The 19,602-nt window shown below is 38.2% G+C and overlaps 1 protein-coding gene across 1 annotated transcript in view; it reads left to right on the forward strand.

Moving 5' to 3' along the window:
• The window catches only part of cdh8 (cadherin 8), a 229,058-nt gene that overhangs the window by 165,348 nt on the left and 44,108 nt on the right, over positions 1 to 19,602 (forward strand). Inside the window, exons 5-6 of the mRNA XM_049471151.1 lie at positions 4,515 to 4,682; positions 5,352 to 5,539. Coding sequence (XP_049327108.1) covers positions 4,515 to 4,682; positions 5,352 to 5,539 — 356 coding nt within the window. The remainder of the gene's footprint in view (positions 1 to 4,514; positions 4,683 to 5,351; positions 5,540 to 19,602) is intronic.

Here is a 19,602-nt window from a genome sequence, read left to right on the forward strand (position 1 = left end):
GTACAAATGATGTGACCTCTCTGTGGAAGGGTCAGAAAGACATGCACTCCAAAACCAGCATTAAGTAGACAAGCAGACAAAACAGATTTCCCTAGATACTGAATCATTTATAGTATGTTACTAGTCTGAGTCTGGCCTAAACCAGACTAAACAAACCTCTACTTTAGCAAATTTGTGTCTGGTTAGCCCTCCGATTATTATATTTTTGGTCAATTAGTCTCCATTCAACGTTTAGCTTCTTTAAATGCTAATTTATTGTTATTTTGTACCTCAAACCTCATTTTTTTACTCTATTTTTTTTTTAACATACAAAAAACAACAAAAAAACAGAACACCAGAAAAGGCAGATTAGCCATTTGACAGCGGTCTTCAAAGGGACATTTAATAATAATATGCTTCACATATGTTTATATTAAGTAGACAAAGAAAGAAAGGCAAATCATCTGAAGATATAAATGTAATGGAGGTCTAAAATGCAAATCAACCTCAAACCTCTAACTTAATGGTGAAATATACTGTAAAATTAACATGAGAATAAGTTTTCATTGTCCTGTACACATTTTGTATGCATCAGTTGTTTGGGGTCAATCTGACCTCAGGCTATTTTAGCTCTATGAAGCATGAAAATAAATAAATAAATAAATAAAAATATCAGCATTTTACACTACAATAATAATAATAATAATACACTTTACACTTTAATAATAATAATAATAATAATAATAATAATAATAATAATAATAATAATAATAATAATAATAATAATAATAAAATATATGCTACTTCTTCCACAGCTTTCAACTTGTAAATGTAGAATTTTGCAGGATCGTAGGAACTATGAATCACGTTGCTTGTGCTTTTTGAAGCCATTTTCGTAAAACAGATATTTTTAGTCGTTTTTAGGTCCATTTTTGAGGAGGGAGGGGGATTTCCCATTAAGAGTACAGAATTTATTAAATACACCTTGGCCCCAAACATTAAACATGTTACTATTCTTGATAACATAAAATATTTGTAAATATTTCAAAATGTTTTAGATCACAAAATACTGTATGTAGTTAGAAATAATATTACACTTTAGGCCACTAAAGCGATTCCACTATGATATATGAGATTGTTGTTTGAAATCCTGGTCATGCAGCTTGCCATCAGCTGCCGGAGGGAGTCCTGAGAGAGCCTTGCTCTCTCTGGGTGGGTACAGTACAGTAGATGGTGCTCTTTCCCCTCATCACTCCTAGGGTGATGTGGATCAGCACAAGGCTGCATCTGTGAGCTGATGTATCAGAACCGAGTCGCTGCTGTGCTTTCCTCCGAGCGTTAGCGCTGTGATGCTACTCTGTAACGCTACAGCATCAGCAGCAGTCTGACTTCACATGTGTCGGAGGAGGCATGTGCTAGTCTTTACCCTCCCTTGTAATGGGAGATATACAGCTGAGTAGCAGCTGAATGGGTGGGACAATTGGCCTGGAGAAATTGGGAAAAATTAAGAAAGTATTACCTTTAATGCAATTAACAATATTTATTACTGTTGTAAGCGATTGTATAAAATGAAAAGTGTAAATGAAAGAGTAAAAAAGTAAAAGAAAAAGAGTTATTTTTTCAGTCCTGCTTTGATGTTCTGGGTGTACTCTTTTGTCTGAACAAATTTTGTGCTTTAAGAATTCCCCACCGCGCCACGACAGTCAGGAAAGGAAGATGCACTCTGCATACAATATTTAAGATTATACGAGGGAGACGGCATAATTCACACCGGGTCTGAACACACAGGACTCCCGGTGCCAGCACACAACTCCTAACAAACAAACAAACAAACAAACAAGCTCATCTGCAATGCTAACTCAGAAAAACAGCACAGCCCTGCATCCCCCGTCACCGACCCGCTTGCTTAATATCCGCACAGCATTAGCATTACAGCATTAGCATTACAGCATTAGCATTACAGCTGCTTTCACCGAGCCACAGCTGAGATTCATCCACTTCTGAGGAGCTTCAGAGGAGTTTACACACTTCTACACACTTCTACACATGTGTACACACCTCCACACACTTTTTACGCAAGTCTACACAAGTCGGTACACTTCTGTACAAGCATCTTCAAACTTCTACACATGCATCTACACACTTATACACACATCTATACATTTCTAAAAAATGTCTACACTTCTGGATGCATCTACATACTTCTACACACTTCCACACACATCTTCACACTTCTACACATTTACACAAGCATCTACATGATTCTATGCAGTTCCACATACGCGTCTGCACATTTCTAGACACTTACACACACTTCTACACATGTCTACACACTTCTAAACACTTCGTCACATGCATCTACACATTATACACACATCTATGTGATTCTAGACACTTCTACATACTTCTACACACTTCTACACACCTCTACACACATCTTCATATGCATATACATACATCTACACAAGTCTACATGCTTATGGATGCTTGCTCACACTTCCAAACACTTTCACACACTTCTATACACTTCTATACACTTCAGCACAAGCATCTACACAAATCTACACAAGCATACACACATTCACATCCTTCTACACACATCTACGCACTTCCACACTTCTACACATTTCTACACACTTCTACACACATCTATGCATGCGTCTACACAATTATACATGCATCTACACACTTCTATACATTTCTGAACACATAAACACATGTACCCAGACTTTTTACACATACTCTATATTCACACTTCTATACACATACATGTCTACCTACATCTACACACTTCTACACAGGCACCTATACACTACCACACACATTTACACACTTAGAATATACACACTAAGAATCATATACGTATACACATTTCTACACACATCTACACATGTATCTACATACTTCTATCCCTTTCTTCACATCTCCACACACGTCTGCACACATCTATACTCACTTCTACACACATCTACACAAGTCTACACACCTCTATAAACATCTAAAACATTTTACACACATCTACACACACTAACACACACTTCTACACACATCTTTGCTCATGTAAAAGGGTGGAAGGGTGGAATAACTTCTCTCCATTGCTGGAATATTGGATAGATGATGGAGCTCGGAGGTCTTTGGTGAAGCTCCAGCAGGGAATAGAGAAAGCTTTGACTAAAGGCTAATCATTGAGATAATTAGTCAACTGAGAAAGCCCACAGAGGAAGAGCAGACAGCAGATAGACATCGATTCTGACGGCAGCTTCGCCCGGTTCAAATGGGAATTTTTGCTTTGTAAAAGCTGGGAAATTGCAGTAGTAGATCATTAATGTACAAATCAAAGAGAACCTCAAACAGCTTTATTTTATTTATAGCAGAACCTGTGCATTAGAATCGTCAAAGTGTTTTATAGAGTATTAACGTGTTATATGACATGTAATCGTGATAAAGACATTTTTGGATGTATCTTACGGCATTTGAGAAATTCCTTTGAGAATCATGTACTAAACTTAATCAGGAAAAAGACTGGGAGCAAATGAAAAACACAAATAAATAAGTAAGAAAGCAAGAAGTCCAAAATAAATCAAACAAAACTAAATAAATAGATAAATGAATAGACAGCAATTCATATAGTCTGCCATTAAATAATAGTTAAAATAAATGTAAGAAATACTGTTTTGGTTTGTTTGTTTGTTTAGTTTTGTTGGTTGGTTGATTTTTGGTAGAATTTGTTGGTTGATCATTTGTTTGGTTTGGTGGGTTAATTGGTTTGGTTGATTGGTTGGTTGGCTGTTTGATTGGATACTTTGATTGGTTTATTGATTGGTAGATTGAATATGTGTTTGGTTGGTTGGTTGGTTGGTTCAGTTGCTTTGTTGGTTGGTTGGTTTGTTTGTTTGTTTGTATGTATATGTTGGTTGCCTTGTTGTTAGAATTAGTTGGTTATTTGATTGATTTGTTGATTCGTGGTTGGTTTAGTGGGTTGATTGGTTGGCTGTTTGATTGGTTTATTGGTTGGTTGGTTTTATTGGCTTTTTGACTGGTTGATTGAAGAGGTGATTGTTTGATTGTTTGATTGACTGGTTGGTTCAGTTGTTTTGTTGGTTTGTTTCTTTTGGTTGATTGGTTGGTTGGTTTGGTTGATTGGTTTGTTGGTTAATTGGCATTTGGGCAAATGGGATTGTACAACCATTTTTTTTTTTTTACAAACAAAACCAGGGCTATTTAGGCTGAAACCATTAAATAAACACTATTTGTTCAATGAAAATATTTTCAATAAATTGTTGAAATGTAAGGTAGATAAGGACTCCATGGAAATTAAAACAACACTATAGTATTTTTACTTAATAAAGCAGTTTCAGTATTATGTTGCTTCCACGCTGCATGTTATAGGTGTTAACTGTAAAATATTGCGTCATATAAGTGCATCATATAAGGACAACCACCTCAGTCCTCATGCTTCTCTAAATGTCCCCTTTAGATACAGCACTTTTTCATAACCATCGTAATTTTTCTGTTTTCTTCCCTGCTTTTCTCAGCTGTGATCAAGGTGGCGCTGGCCGGGATGGACCGGGAGATGAGGGAAGAGTACCTGGTCGTTATTCAAGCCAGAGACATGGGGGGTCACATGGGAGGAATGTCAGGGACCACCACAGTGACTGTAACGCTGACGGACATCAACGATAACCCACCAAAGTTCTCAAAAGGTGAAAGCGATCTCAGTTTAGTCATGACATTGCAATAAATGTATACAATTTATATAAATACATTTCTAGAATGAGCAAATATTCTAAATGATGTGGAATCGGCACTGTTCTGGTTCACAAACCTTTTAACTAATTTTAAACTATTTGCCACTTTTCCACCAACAAAAGTAGGTTCCTGAACCAGGAACGTTTTCTTGCAGTGGGAACCAATGAATACAAAGTTTTTAAGTGTGAACCCAGATGACAACACTCTCTGTTGACAACGTATGATCTGATGTTTTGAAGGTTCCACTAAAACTGGTGGAAATATGGGCTAGTTTGCTGAAAAGCACCACGCTTCTTATAAGCCAGAACGGAACTGGTTCAAGAACTGGTTCAAGAGTTATTTTGGTGGAAAAGCACTATAAGTCAAAATGATCAAAATCTGCCCAATAAGCCAGTTTCCCACCAAGATTTCGGGTGTTGGGATGGGAATCAGTGCTGTTAAATTTGGTGTTTTGGGTAGAATTATTTCATACTGGCTTCTGCATATTCAACAGGGCACTTAATGGCAAAGATAAAAACATATACAGTATGTATGTAATACATTTCAGGCATTTCCAGTGTTTGTACAGTATAAACTTTCCAGCTTAATCTATATTAAATATGGTTATATTCCATTATATTCAGGTTTGTATGAGTTTACCATTCCGGAGGATCTGGGCATTGGGAAACCTGGCGGGAGAGTGAAGGCGAGTGACCGAGACATCGGAGAAAACGCCAAATCAACGTACAGGATCATTGGAGGAGACGAGAGGGATGTGTTTGAGATCATCACTGATGGACAGACTCAGGAGGGAATCCTCACACTTAAACGGGTGAGAGAAACTAATATACCACAGCTGTCATTATACGCTATCTGTATAATAGCAATGTATTTGTGATTTAATACTGTTAAACCTATGGACAATCTATAGGCAAATGAATTGGGAAAACTGTTTATTTCTACATTTAAAAAAATAGTTTACCCTGCATTTGTTAGAGTGACTAACTCTACTGTACAGTAAAGACCTTCTAGTAGATTTTGCAGGAGCATTGCTGTGAGGATTTGATTGTTTTCAGCTACAGCATCAATACTGAAGCTCAGTGCTGGGGATCTTTACACCCCTCTTACCTATTCTTGGAATTGGTTTTAGTCTGACTGCTTTATGTTCATGCTAGTGTACCTGCTCCAGAGAGTTCAGTATTCAGCTGGCAATAATTCGCTACTACAAGGACTAGACAATGTGAATGTGTGCATTTGAATTTGACATGGTTTAGCAATGAAAGCAACATAAAATAGTTAAATGCTGTATTAAATTCACGAGAACTGGTGTCCATGAACCTTTGGTTCAATACTCTGGTGCTCTTGTTCCAACGGTACAATGCTTTTCCCCACACTGCTGCCATTTTTTAAGAGTTTGCCTTGAAGACACATAATGTAGACAGTCATGGACAGTTGCATTGCCAGACCTATCCCTAAATAAAAATGTGTGTGGGATTCTATTGGTATGCCTATTAATATTCCTAAAAATTTGAAGGAACTTTGTGAGAATTTTTCAGGTGCATAAAATGATTATCAATGGACTCCATTAGGAACCTCTACCACTTGATGACTTACAAGGGACTTACAAGGATCGTGCAGCTGGATTTAGGGTGGCTTGGTTTGTCTTTGGTATCGTGAGTAAACAAAAAATACACCTTGTGCATCTCGAAATGTGCAAAAGGCATGGGCGTGTTTTGAGCGTTACATGAAACAAACAATCAAATGTGTGCCAGTTGTCATTCGCTTTAAGAGTCAGGTGAGCTCTGACTTTGGCACATTCGTATCTTAACAGCGCGGCGCTTTTGTGCGTCTATACAGAGGATATTGACCTATTCGTTCACACTGTGAAGATACACCAGCAGGCTCATTTAAGGGAACATCAATGTTATTATTTTATTCTTTATTCTGTTTATTGTTGATGTAAAAGCTGTTTTTCCATCCACATACATGTGTGACTAAGAGAGAATTGGGTGTCTGACTGTTGACTGTTGTCAGAGTTTTAATCAGTCAGTGGCGCACCTGTATTTCCTGCCACCAAGACAGAAACACAGCAGATATTAACTTAAACACACCTCATTTCCAGACCACTATGCCCATCCGTGTAGATTTTTGATAAATAATAAAATTAATTGAAAATAGACGGTTGACAGGGTGTAAGATAGACTGTTCCTGGTAACTTTTTTCCTTTATAATTACTTTTGAATAGCGTAACAATCCCACACTTCCTACTTGCTGCAACAAGATTAGCAACCTTCGCTGTCAAATCCAGGTGTGCTCGGCTCAGAGGTTCTGAAATTCCTACCCCTCACTTGCTTGTGTTCTGGTACTGGTTCTGAACCCTAGCATGGATTTGCATATGGATTAGCCATTGTATGCAAATGGAGGAGCCTTCGCCGAGGCTTCGAGTACAATGGAGCGCTCTTATCTCCCAAGGACATCTCCAGTGCAAGTGATGAACCAGCGCGACGCTCCGGCGCATAGTGTTTGCATACAAATAACATGACTAAAACATGGGATGTTTATTAGACACAGTGTATGCTCTTTGATGTTCATGCCAAATTTAAATAAATTGTATATGGAGATGTTTTTTTTTTTTCTGCACACCGAATGCAGTTGGAGTTGCAGTTGATATTCTGAAGACGTCCGGTGGGAATTCTGAAGGCAAGTCTATTAGGATTGCTTCGATTATGAACATTTCGATGGTAGTTGCTGAGAAGACTGCAAATAATATATGGTCCAAAATGTGTTATATAAAATCAAAAATAAATAAATAAATAAGTAGCATACCAATAAGTTTGCTAAGGCTCTAGTACCTCGTTTGGCATCTCTAGTTTGGATACAAGATGAGATACAGATGGTGCAGATAGGAATGGATGTGTACAGGTTCTGTATGGCATCTTGCAGAACATTTACCCCCAGATGTTGACCACAGCTGGCATCCCAAATGATCTAATAAAAGCATGATTGTTGATAATTCTGGTGACCAAACAAAACAAGGAAGCATTCAAATCTGGTAGAGACATTCCTGGAAAAACCTTGCAGTGTGTGGTTGAGCATTATCCTGCTGAAAAATGCCAGTAAGAAGCCCTTAAAAGCAACACTTGGCCTGTGGGATGTTCTGCACATATCACTGAGCTGTTAATGTCCCTCGTATCGCTACTAGGGGTGACTGACTGTCAAATGTGATGCTCCCCAGATCATCACACCCGAAATTAGGGCAGAATGTTGCTCTACAGGAAAGGAAGGATCAAGGCACTCACCATGAGGCCTCTACACTCAAACCTGGCTGTTGCAATATCCAATACAGAACCTTGATTCAACAACCAATCAGTGCAGTATATGTAGTAAAACATTGAAGATTATTTGTTAAAACTCAGTTCAAATTATTATAATCTAAGTTTAACCTCAGTCCAAAACCTGACCCTAACCCTGGCCCTAATCTTGACCTCAACACAAAGCCTAAACCTTTATATTAGGATATTTAGTTGGACCCTCCAATTTTCTCCAAGTTTCTAACCGCTGAATACAGTATAAGTCTTTTTTTTATAATTCTATTTCTAATTTTTCCCATTTTCTCCCCAATTTAGCACAACCAATTACCCAACCCACTCATTAGGCCTCCCGCTATCACTAGTGATGCCCCAACACACCAGGAGGGTGAAGACTAACACATGCTTCCTCTGATACATGTGAAGTCAGCCACCACTTTTTTCGAGTTGATGCTGATGCAGCACTGCCGAGTAGCATCACAGCGCTAACGCTCGGAGGAAAGCACAGCGACTCGGTTCCGATACATCAGCTCACAGACGCCCTGTGCTGTGGACATCACCCTTTAGTGATGTGGGGAGAGAGCGCCATCTACCCACCCGGAGGGAGCAGGGCAAATTTTGCTCCCTCTGAGTGCCGGCAGCTTGATGGGAAAGCTGCATGAGCAGGGGTTCGATCCTGCGACCTCCCGCTCATAGTGGCAGCGCTTTAGAAGCATTGGAAGTAGTTTTACACCTGTACAACTATATAATATTTACAGTATATATCTATCTGCCCGAGACATACTGTACTTGTGTGCTGAGTTCTTTAATTTATTTATTTATTTTTTGTAAATGAGTGTATTAAGAACTTTTCAAAAATGAATAGTGCAGAACTTGGTTTAGATCAACCGCAGTGATATTTTACACTCCCACGTTTAGCGAAGGGCGAGATCGCTCCGAGATAATCTCCTCTAAAATAACTGAACAAAGAAAAACAGGCAAGGTCAGACTGAAACAGAAAGAACAGAGCCGGCGCGGTGAAGTTTTCCGTCTGCAGCGGAATTGGAAACAGAATAGCTGCTATTCTCCACCGTCTCATCCCACCGCACATGGCCTGGAATCTGTTGCCTGCATCGCTAATAGTATGATGGATGGTGCCGCATGACAAAAACAGGCAATCAACAGCCTCCTCGCCGTCACCTGGGCACCTCCAGACGGAGCCGGAGTTCAGGAGAGCCGGGCGTGCGAGTGTAGAACATAACCTTTATTTTTCCTCCCTGTTTAGTACCCGCCGTGGCACGCTGGCATCCATTTTTCACAGCACCCTCCTCTTGGCCGGGCCTGGATGTGCTAAATATCGCATTTGCACCAAACAACTTGAGGTTAAACAGACTGGCTTGGAGAGTGTGCCTTTGTAGACTGATAAAAAATAGGTACTATCAGGTTACATTGTAAAAAAAAAGAAGGTTTCTGATGGGCTGACAGTAAATTATATAACAAGTAAATCTTGTATAACAAAACAGTAGTATCATATTTTTCAAGCTATGAGGTGCACTAACAATGAACATCTGTTTTCTGGTCTATTTTTATAGATAAAGCACACCAGATTATAATAGTAATTTATGTTCTGGTCCATTTTCATATAAAAGGCTCACAGGATTATAAGGCACATTAGGCGACACTAGTGAGGAACAGGGGTGTCGCCATTTTTTTTTTTTTTTTGCTAATTCAGCAGGTCTCACTTAGCTTAAACGTTAAGCTAAGTAAACAAAACTGTAATTGCTGATTAAACAAACAAACAAACAAAAAAAACATTTTATTTAAAGTAAGCTTCGACTTCCAGATGTCTACTAAGGCTAGGTGCAGCAACATTAGCATTTTTGGGAAAAAAGTGTAAAAAAATATATTTAAATTAATACTACATATACTGTATTTACTTATTAGTTATTACAGTGTTAATACAGTACATATTCTCCTTTACTTGTGTACAGTGTCTTATATGTTGCAGTGCATTCATTTATAGTGTTATAGTGTTAAATGTATTCAGTAACTGTTACTTATATTCTTTCTAATTACTGAGAGACTAAGCTCCACCTCGTTAGTGTATATCACAATACCTACATTTAGAGTGTTATTAATACTGTGTTTACTGTATTCACTCTAGTGTCATTAATAGTGTAGTGTTATTACAGTGTTATTAATGCATATACATCTTAATGAGAGAGTGTAGCTACTCATCAGAGTAAGTCATCACAATACCTACAATCATTGTTAGTTATTAATATTTATTCAGCATTTTCCTATACCTATATTTAAAGTAGCTAAAGAGAGCTGTAGCCACGTCTAAAGTGTTGCAAAACATTATTTTTTAATAAAGTGTTATTAATAAATACTCATGCAAATCAACAGGAGATTGTTGCTCCAGCTTTAATTATATTTTTCCCTTTTTGTTTAAACAAATTAAAGTCTAAACAAAAAAAAAATATATATATATATTTGTAGATTCTATTATATTATATATTTTTCGTTTATTATTTATATGTATTACCCAAAATAGTTTGTACAGTGAAAAAAAATAAAATAAATAAATAAAAAAGCAAAGGAGCTCTTCTCTGGCATCCCTCCAGCTCGCCCCCATTGGCTCCTTTATTTTTTATGTTGGTAAATGCTGAGCCCAAATTATCAAAGCCTCTTTGTAGCAAGGTTAAACGTATTGATCTGGAGTGGAGGTCCATGCCGTCGGTGGAGTTCGGCTTTGTTGTTGAGCAGTGTGTGTGTATATGTGTGTGTGTGTGTGTGTGTGTGTGTGTGCTTTCATCTTCCCCCATCGTCACCCTCCTCATGCTAATATGGGGGTGGCTGAGAGGGCCGAGCTACTTCCCCCCGCCAATCTTTGATGTCTCCAAATTTCAAATAGGCCCCCCCCTGTATTCACTCGGTCTAAAACCCTCGGCCAGCGATGGGAGGGGATGCGCGGCGTTCGGCAAACAGCACCCAGGGCCGCGAGCATCAAACCGCGGAGACCGAAAAGTGGTGGGAGCATGCTAGCTAATGCCAGCTAGCCTCCACACACTCCAGCCGGCAGCTAGCTAGCAGCCAGACACTTCAGCAGCATCCGCACAGATACATGAAAAGCGAATTGCATCAATGGAGGTCAAGTGACAGCCATATTTAGCCCCCACAGAGCAATGAGTAATGAAACAGCAGCGCCAGCGGCCGTCGAGTGCGGCCGACTCCGCGTACGGGATCAAATGGCACGCGTTATTATTGAGAGAGGTTGGTGACGATGATGCGTTTCCAAGCGGCATCTCTCCACGAAGCTCGGGAGCTTGTTGAGAGCCTTCCGAAAAATGCTAATCTGCACGATCAAGCTGCTCCCTGCTCCACCAAATAAGTTCTGTAGTCTTAGTCATCAGTTTTAGAGGTACGAAGAAAAGGCGAAAAAAAGTCTGAAAGGGAACAAAACTGCTGCGTAGCAAAGAGTGTGCTTGCTTTTTTTTTTTCCCTCCATGAGACGAACTTGGACCACGTCCTGTTTTTTTACACTGTGCTGGCCAGTGTTGGCTATTAGACCTACTTTACTTTTTTTTGGATTCTATTGATGCTTTCACACCTATCTTGTCTTAGTCTGACCTCTGGATTTTAAGGTATGTTGGTCCGAATCAAAATAGCAGGTGTAGAAGGTACTGCAAACCATGTTCTGGACCAAATTGATTGATTGCAGTGTGCTGGAATCAAAGCTAAAGGTGGACCAACCAAATATTACAGTGTAACCCTTTTTTTGGGCAGGCAGTGTGTATACATGGTCTGTACAGTCATGTTGGTTAGGCTGGTTGTCTGGCATTGTCAGGCTCTTCATACTGGTAGACCAGCATAATCAGGATGGTCAGTAATGCTGGTCATGCTAGATATTGCTGGTTATAGTGATTAGCAAGCTTTACAATATTGGTTGATTAGGATGGTCTTGTTGGTTTGATATACTGGTTGACTAGCATGGTCATGTTGGTCATAGGGTTAATCATAGGGTTGATGGTCACAATTGGTCATGGTTATGATTGACTGGTTGACTAACATGGTCATGTTGTTCATGGGGTTCATCGTAATGTTCATGACTGACTGGTTGACTAGCATGGTCATGTTGGTTACTGGATTGATCAGCATGGTTATGACTGACTGGTTGACAAGTATGGACAGTCATTCAAGTCACTCGGTCCATTCATGCTGGTCATAATAGACACATTGGTTGATAATTTCAACCCTGTGATGTTAGTTAACAAGCTGACTTGGGTCAGTTGTACTTGGGTTCTGCAGCAGGACAATGATCTGAAGCACACCAGCAGGTCCTCCTCTGAATGGCTCTGGAAAAAGCCCTTCGCACAAGGGATAGTCAGTACTGGATGTAAGTGATCTTTGGTCCCCTTAGGCAGCACTGAATTAAAAATAGTATGTTTCTGTACAGTCTGTGATTCTGTAATAGCAATCACTGCATCAAACTCAGGAACATTTCTAGCAATCCACAAATTAAGGTTTTGGTGTGGACTAGTCAAAGTTCGAAACTTCTGTAAAGAAGAATGGGCCAAAATCCCTCCAGAGCTGTGAAAAGACTTAAGGGAATGACCAATGATATGACCAATGCTTGATTGCAGTTGTTGCCGCCAAGTGTGGCAAAACCAAAATATTAGATTTAGGGGATAAATACTTTTTCACACAGGGCTAGATTGGTTGGGATAGATTCCCCCCACCCCCCTCAATGAATTAAATTATCTTTTAGAAACTGTTTTGTATATTTATTTGGCTAACTTTTGTCTTAAAATGTGCTAAAGTGTGAGTGTGATAAAAAAAAGCAAAAACAAAAGAAATCTGTAGGGGGAAATACTGTTTTACAGCACTGTAAACCATTGTTCATTGCTATCTTACACTCCAAGAACAAACTACTTCCACCTGCATTGTTTCAATAGAGGACGTGCTTGGGAATATATCTACACTGATGGGCGTGGTGGTCTGGAAGTGAGGTGTATTTTTAGGTACATTTCTGGTGTATTGCTATTTTGGCACTGGAAAGCACAGGTACTCCACTGACTGATTAAAACCCTGACAACCGTCAACAGTCAGATGTCCATACGTTACCATATCTTAACTCTGCAGGTACACTCTGTGTGCACTCGTTACAACATTTCAGTTAGTTTTGTTTTCTCTGCTGAGAAGCACAGAAGCGCTGCACTAACCTCAAGTTAAAATATCAATCCGCCAAAGTCAGAGTGCATCTGGCTCTTAAAGGAAATGGCAAGTGAAACACTGATTGGTTCATATTTAATGTTACACCTATAACACAACTCATAGCTAATTACAAGAATTAGTACATGCCTTTTTTTACATTTCGAACCACACAAGGTGTACTTTTCCCGTCATTACGATAGCAAAGACACACTGACACTACCCTAAAATCAAGCTGCATGGTGCACGGTTAATGGCTTGCCTATAGGTTGCTAAAATCGGGCTCCATATCTATCAGAATCTCAATTGCTTAACCAGTTTAACCAGTTTAAGCTTGGCAAACTTTTTTTTGTATTATTTTTTAGCAAGGACATTAGCCTTGTAGCTTTCAGAGCTCCAGAACTAAACTAAGGAAGTGTACTTCAGATGCTGCACATGTTTCAACTTGTTATGAGGTGGAAAATTGGTATTTTTTGCAGAACTGCTGGTATGAAAATGTTCTGTAGTGCTGCAGTATTAGCATGCTGCATGGTGGAGCAGTGGGTTTCAGCAGGTATCCCAGTGCCGACTCTCCGCTCCGGCGCGGCCGCGGCAGCAGTGCAGGAGAGGGCTTAATAAAATTAAATGCTTCCTGGGGCGGCCTGGACTGTGACAGAGCAGGACTGCAGGGCTCTCTCACACACACACGCACACACACACACACACACACACTGGCCCTGCTGCCACAGCCACATCAAAGCTCCGGTTGGTAGAGGGACTCCAGCTGCTCTCCCGTCCCAGCTGGCCTTCGCTCGGCCCGGCTCCAGCATCCACTGACCTCCCCGCTGGGAGCCGGGGCCTATTTTAAAACATAAGCACACACTGTAAATTCTTCATTGTGCTTCGGCCACTAATTTCCAGTGCCAGGCTCTCTCTCTCTCTCTCTCTCTCTCTCTCTCTCGGCGCTGCCCTGCTGCAGCCTGGCTGAAGTTAGTTGGGGCTGTAAATCCTGCTTATGGAGCACAGCGGTGCCTCTTGGCTTGGACACATTTAGTTCTAGCTGAAACCCAGAGGCCCATATGCTGCATTTTCTTTTCTTACCACCCCTGTGGTCCAGGTATGAGCTCTGTGTGGTGGTTTTATGATCCAAAAACAGTCGTAATTCTCTGTATGTGACCATTTTCTAACCTAAATTAACGCTTTTGGATCGAACAAGCTGATTTTTTTATTTATTTATTTTTCTCAGTGTGGTTTTATTAGGGTTTGTTAACAATTATTTGGCTAAAAAAAAAAATAAATAAAAATACATGTTAGGTAAGGTTGTTTATTTTATGCAAAATAAAAGGAAAAGAAGTGGTGAAATGAATAATACCCAGAGAACAAAAGCTAAATTATTTGTCTGAAAATGGAAAAAAGGTAAATAAAAGAAAAAATAAATAATGAATTTGTCTGTGTGTTATTTGTCTGAAACTGAAAAAAAAAAATAGTGAATACAAATGAAAGAAATTGATGATTTTGTTTTTAAAATTGTAATTTTCTTAAAAAAAGAAAAATCAGGAAAGAAATACATTTAGGTAATTTATTTTATGCAGAATAAAAAAAATGGAAAAAAATAGCTAAATTGTTTGTCTGAAAATGGCAAAAAGTAAAAAAAAAAATAAAAGAATTGATGAATTTGTATCAAATCATGATAAAAAAAATCAAGAAAAAAAAATACATTTAGGTTGTTTATTTTATGCTAAATAAAAAAATGAAGTGATAAAATAAATAAAACAGAGAGAGAAAAAAAGCTAAATTATGTTTAATGTGTTGAAAATGTAAATAAAAGTAAAAAGAATGAATGAATTCGTATCAAATTGTGATTTAAAAAAAATGCAAGACAGAAATAAATTTAAGTATTTTTTTTCATTCAGAATAAAAAAAAAAGAAGTGATACAATGAATAAAACTCAGAAAAAAATAATTATTTTCTATGGTTTCTTTATCGCACTTTACAGTCTGAGGTAAAATTTCTCACTTTGAAAGCATCCTCATCAAAAATGTCATGATGAAAGTGGCACTCATTAGGACCGCACAAGGAAAGGAAGAGCAAGAGTTTCCTTTATTGCACAGAATAAACTCATCAGAGTTAGCAGCCTTAGAAAGCGCATGTTAACAGCATTTCTCTCTGGTTTCTGTATTACAGTATTTTACAGTCTGAGGTAAAGTAAGCAGTAAATTCCTCACTGTGCTGCGGTGGCTAATTTCTGGGGTCTGGCTGTAGCCTGGCCGGAGCTGCTTCAGCCCATAAATCCTGCTTATAGAGCAGCACTGCGACTCCAGCCCATTATTTCCAGCATTACAGCCAGAGCCAGCAGCTGATCCCGGGTATGAACGTGTCAGTCTGAGGATAAAACTGTGACATTTTTACATGTTGCAAATGCTGAGAGAGGAAACTGTAAAGTAGTGAACCCTGAACTCACCCTGTAATTCAAACCGGGCTGGAGTAGGGCATATCCCAGCTGCCACTGCTGCTACTGCTGTCTTGGCTTAAATGTGTGTTTTTTTTGTTTTTTTTTTCACTGTGCTCTTTTCTCACACAGAGAAATATCAAATATTTATCCATTAATATTTAGAATAAGGTTACAACAAAATATGTAAGTTGCAATGGAGGTATATTTGTATTTATAATACAATTACAGGTATTTCCTACATTGTAAATGAATACCGAAGTCATCCAGACTATGGCGAGTTCAGCACAGCTGTTAACTGAAAGCCTGAATTCCAGGTGACTCTACCTCATAAAGCTGACTGAGAAAATAAAGTCAAGATTTGTGAAACTGTTTAAAATTTAAGCAAGATGAGCTACTTTGAAGTAGCTAAAATATAAAACATATTCTGTTTTGCTTAACACTAAATAATTCCATTTTTTTTCATAGTTTGGGTGACTTTAATATTAATCTACACTGAATCACAGTTTAAAAGAATGAAAGAAAAAAAACACTGACTTTAAGGTTTGGCCAAACTTTGGACTGGTACTGTATGTTCAATACATTTCTATAATTATTTAAACTTAACCTAAAATAAATATGAATGTCCAAATATGATTTTTTTGAGAAAATGAATATCCATGAAATCCTAGAAACACTACATTGCCTAAAGTATTCGCTTGTCTGCTTAATTCATAGAGTTTTTCTTCCTAATAGGCTGTAACAGCTTTAACTCCTCCAGAAAAAAAAATAAATAAAATAAAATATTTTTTTTTACAAAGTTTAGCAGTGTGTTTATGGACATTTTTGACCATTCTTACATAATTCTTGCATTTGTGAGGTCAGACACTGACGTTGGGTGAGAATTACTATCAGGTTGAGGCAGACCAGTCAAGTTATTCCATACCTAACTCCCTTATCCATGTTTTTTATGGAAAGGAGTCGCCCCCAAACTGTTCCCACAGAGTCGGAGGCATGAAATTGTCCAAAATCTCTTTCTATGCAGAAGAATTAGAAGTTCATATCACTAGATCTAAGGGTCTGAGCCCAATTTCTGAAAAAAAAAAAAAAAAAAACACCATACCATAATCCCCCTTCACCAAACTTTACACTTGGAACAATGCAATCAGACAAGTACTGTTTTCCTGGCAATCAAAAACTTGGACTCATCCAGCAGATTTCCAGATGGAGAAGTTTGATTCATCCACTGCTATAGAGCCCAGTGGTGGCATGCTTTTCACCACTGTATTGCATTTGGTCGTGTAAGGCTTGGATGCAGCTGCTTAGTCATGGAAACCCATTTCATGAAGCTCTCGACGCAGCATCGTTCTGTTTATTTGGAAGTCTGTAGCAAAAGGGCTTTCTCGAAAATAATGTTTAAATACATCTGAAATGAAAAGAAAAATCAATATGTAAAATTGAGCCTAATATAATTATAATAAGCCAAAATTCAAACCCGGCTAGAGTAGGGCTACTGCTGCTGCATTGGGCCGATTGTGTTTTACCGGCGCTGCTGCCGCCGCTCTGCCCTTTCCTCACTCCGAGAAATATTATATCAAATATTTATCCAGCAGTACAAATCATTCCCAAATTGCTTTTACCTGATACTTCAATAATATTCCTCCTCTGGATCACTGCCCCGGAGAATACATTAACCGCGTTAGCGTCATGCTATTGTAGGCCGGGATAATTTTGTTTTGCTGGAAAACACAAACATACAAATTATATTTTTCATGATTGCTTAACAATTTGCAATGCAATCGTTGTGATTCCATTAGATTAACCTTATTTGCGGGCTCATCTAAATCCCAAACAGATGCTGTCTCACAGCACAAATTAATAACACTTCCAGCGCTTCAGGTGAGAGCTCGCTTATTGCTTATTGCTTATTGCCACTAAATAACTTTTCTTTTTTTTTTTTTCTCCTTTCTGCTGTTATTGTGTTTCGCAGGGGCCTCCTTCTTCTAATCCTCCTTGTTCTCATTTGTTATTTTGTGTGGTTTGTTTGTGTCAGGCCTTGCCGGAACACGCGGACAAACGGCAGAAAAAAATATATAATAATAAAATAAAAACACTTGTGTACGCCGGCTTGGTTTTGCTGGTCATTTAGCTAAACCAATAAACTCAAACAATAATAAAACATATCATACACTGTAAATTTGCAATGTTATAGTGTTCATTTTACATTATGGGCAAGATTATTAGTGATTTATATTGCAAAAGTCATTTGTGTATTGTGTAGCTGGAATTAGAGTATATGGGTGTGTCTTTAAAAAAGATAGATAGATAGATAGATAGATAGACAGACAGACAGACAGACAGACAGACAGACAGACAGATAGATAGATAGATAGATAGGGTCATATGAAAAAGTTTGGGCACCCCTATTAATTAAACTGATGAACACAGTAATATTTCAGGATTGAAATGAGGTTTATTGTACTAACAGAACATGTCCAATATGCATTAAACCAAAATTTGACCGGTGCAAAAGTATGGGCACCCTTATCATTTTATTGATTTGAATACTCCTAACTACTTTTTACTGACTTACTGAAGCACAAAATTGGTTTGGTAACCTCATTGAGCTTTGAACTTCATAGCCAGGTGTATCCAATCATGAGAAAAGGTATTTAAGGTGTAAGCATCCAGCAGCAACAACACAACACAATGAAAAATATATTCAACATAAATTAAACACAGAAGAATAGAAAATAAAAAAGGGTGCAAAAAACCCTTTCTATACAAGGTAAAGATCTATCTATAAACAGAACAGTGCAGTAGATGTTGCTAACGGACAAGTGCAGGGTGCAATGACATTGGTTATAAAAGTGAATTATGAGCCACAGAAGTATTAATATGTATATGTAACAAATATAGTTCTGTAAAGTATATGGAAGAGTATGTAAATATGTGAATACCCAAGCATGGCTAAATGTACTTGAATGTAAGTGAGGTTGGGGAAGTGATAGTGTAAATAATTAAGTGGTTGAATAATGAAAAATATGCCTTGCGCGACTTTAGTCATTATATTTATTAATCATGGGTGTAACTAATTTTGGGTGTAACGTAAAAAAACAATCAGTGTGTCAGATGTCATTCCCTTTAAGAACCAGGTGAGCTCTGACTTTGGCGCGTTCGTATCTTAACAGTGCAGCACTTTTGTGTGTCTCAGCAGAGACTGATACTGAGCTCCTCGTTCACACTGTGAAGATACACCAGCAGCTCATTTAAAGGAACAGTAATGTTATTTTGTTCTTTATTCTGTTTATTGTTTAAAAAAAAAAAACTTCTTAACATTAATTGAAAGTAAATAAAATAAAAAAAAAAGTAACGAAGAAAAATAAGTCCGCCTGATGCTGTTTCTCCATGTATTTTGTTAAAGTCATAAACAATGCAATGAACTGTCATCAATATTCTTATGCTTTAAACTCAAAAACACTCTAGTCTAGTCCATTTTTGAAAAGATATCTTAGGTGTGTATATATTTAAAGTCTATACAGTCAAAAAAAAAAAAAAGCTTGGCACAATTTTGACCAAAACATGATCAGTTCCAGGAAAATATAACAATTCTGCTTCCTTTTATATTTTAAATGATTATATTTTAGAGCAGCCGTATGTCTTCTGGAGTAAAAGAGATCAGGGCATGTGTCTGTCTGATATAATTACTGTGTTATAAGACCTGAAAGAGAGAGAACTGAAAACAAAAATGAAGGAAAATCACACCAAAACAGCCTAGAGTTCAAAGGGTTAAACCCACTATTTGTGTTGTTTTTTTACAGAGACCTCTTTCTCATCCCCCTGCTCTTCTACATCTTCTTCTTCTTCTTCTTCTTCTTCTTCTTTGTCTGTTGTTTTGTCTGCATGGTTTGTTAGGCCTTGCCGAAAAACACACGGGCACACTGCCAGACGGGAACTTGCGGACGCCGCACTCACGCTTTAATCCAT

Source organism: Astyanax mexicanus, chromosome 23, assembly GCF_023375975.1.
Source record: "Astyanax mexicanus isolate ESR-SI-001 chromosome 23, AstMex3_surface, whole genome shotgun sequence".
Taxonomy (NCBI): Eukaryota; Metazoa; Chordata; class Actinopteri; order Characiformes; family Acestrorhamphidae; genus Astyanax; species Astyanax mexicanus.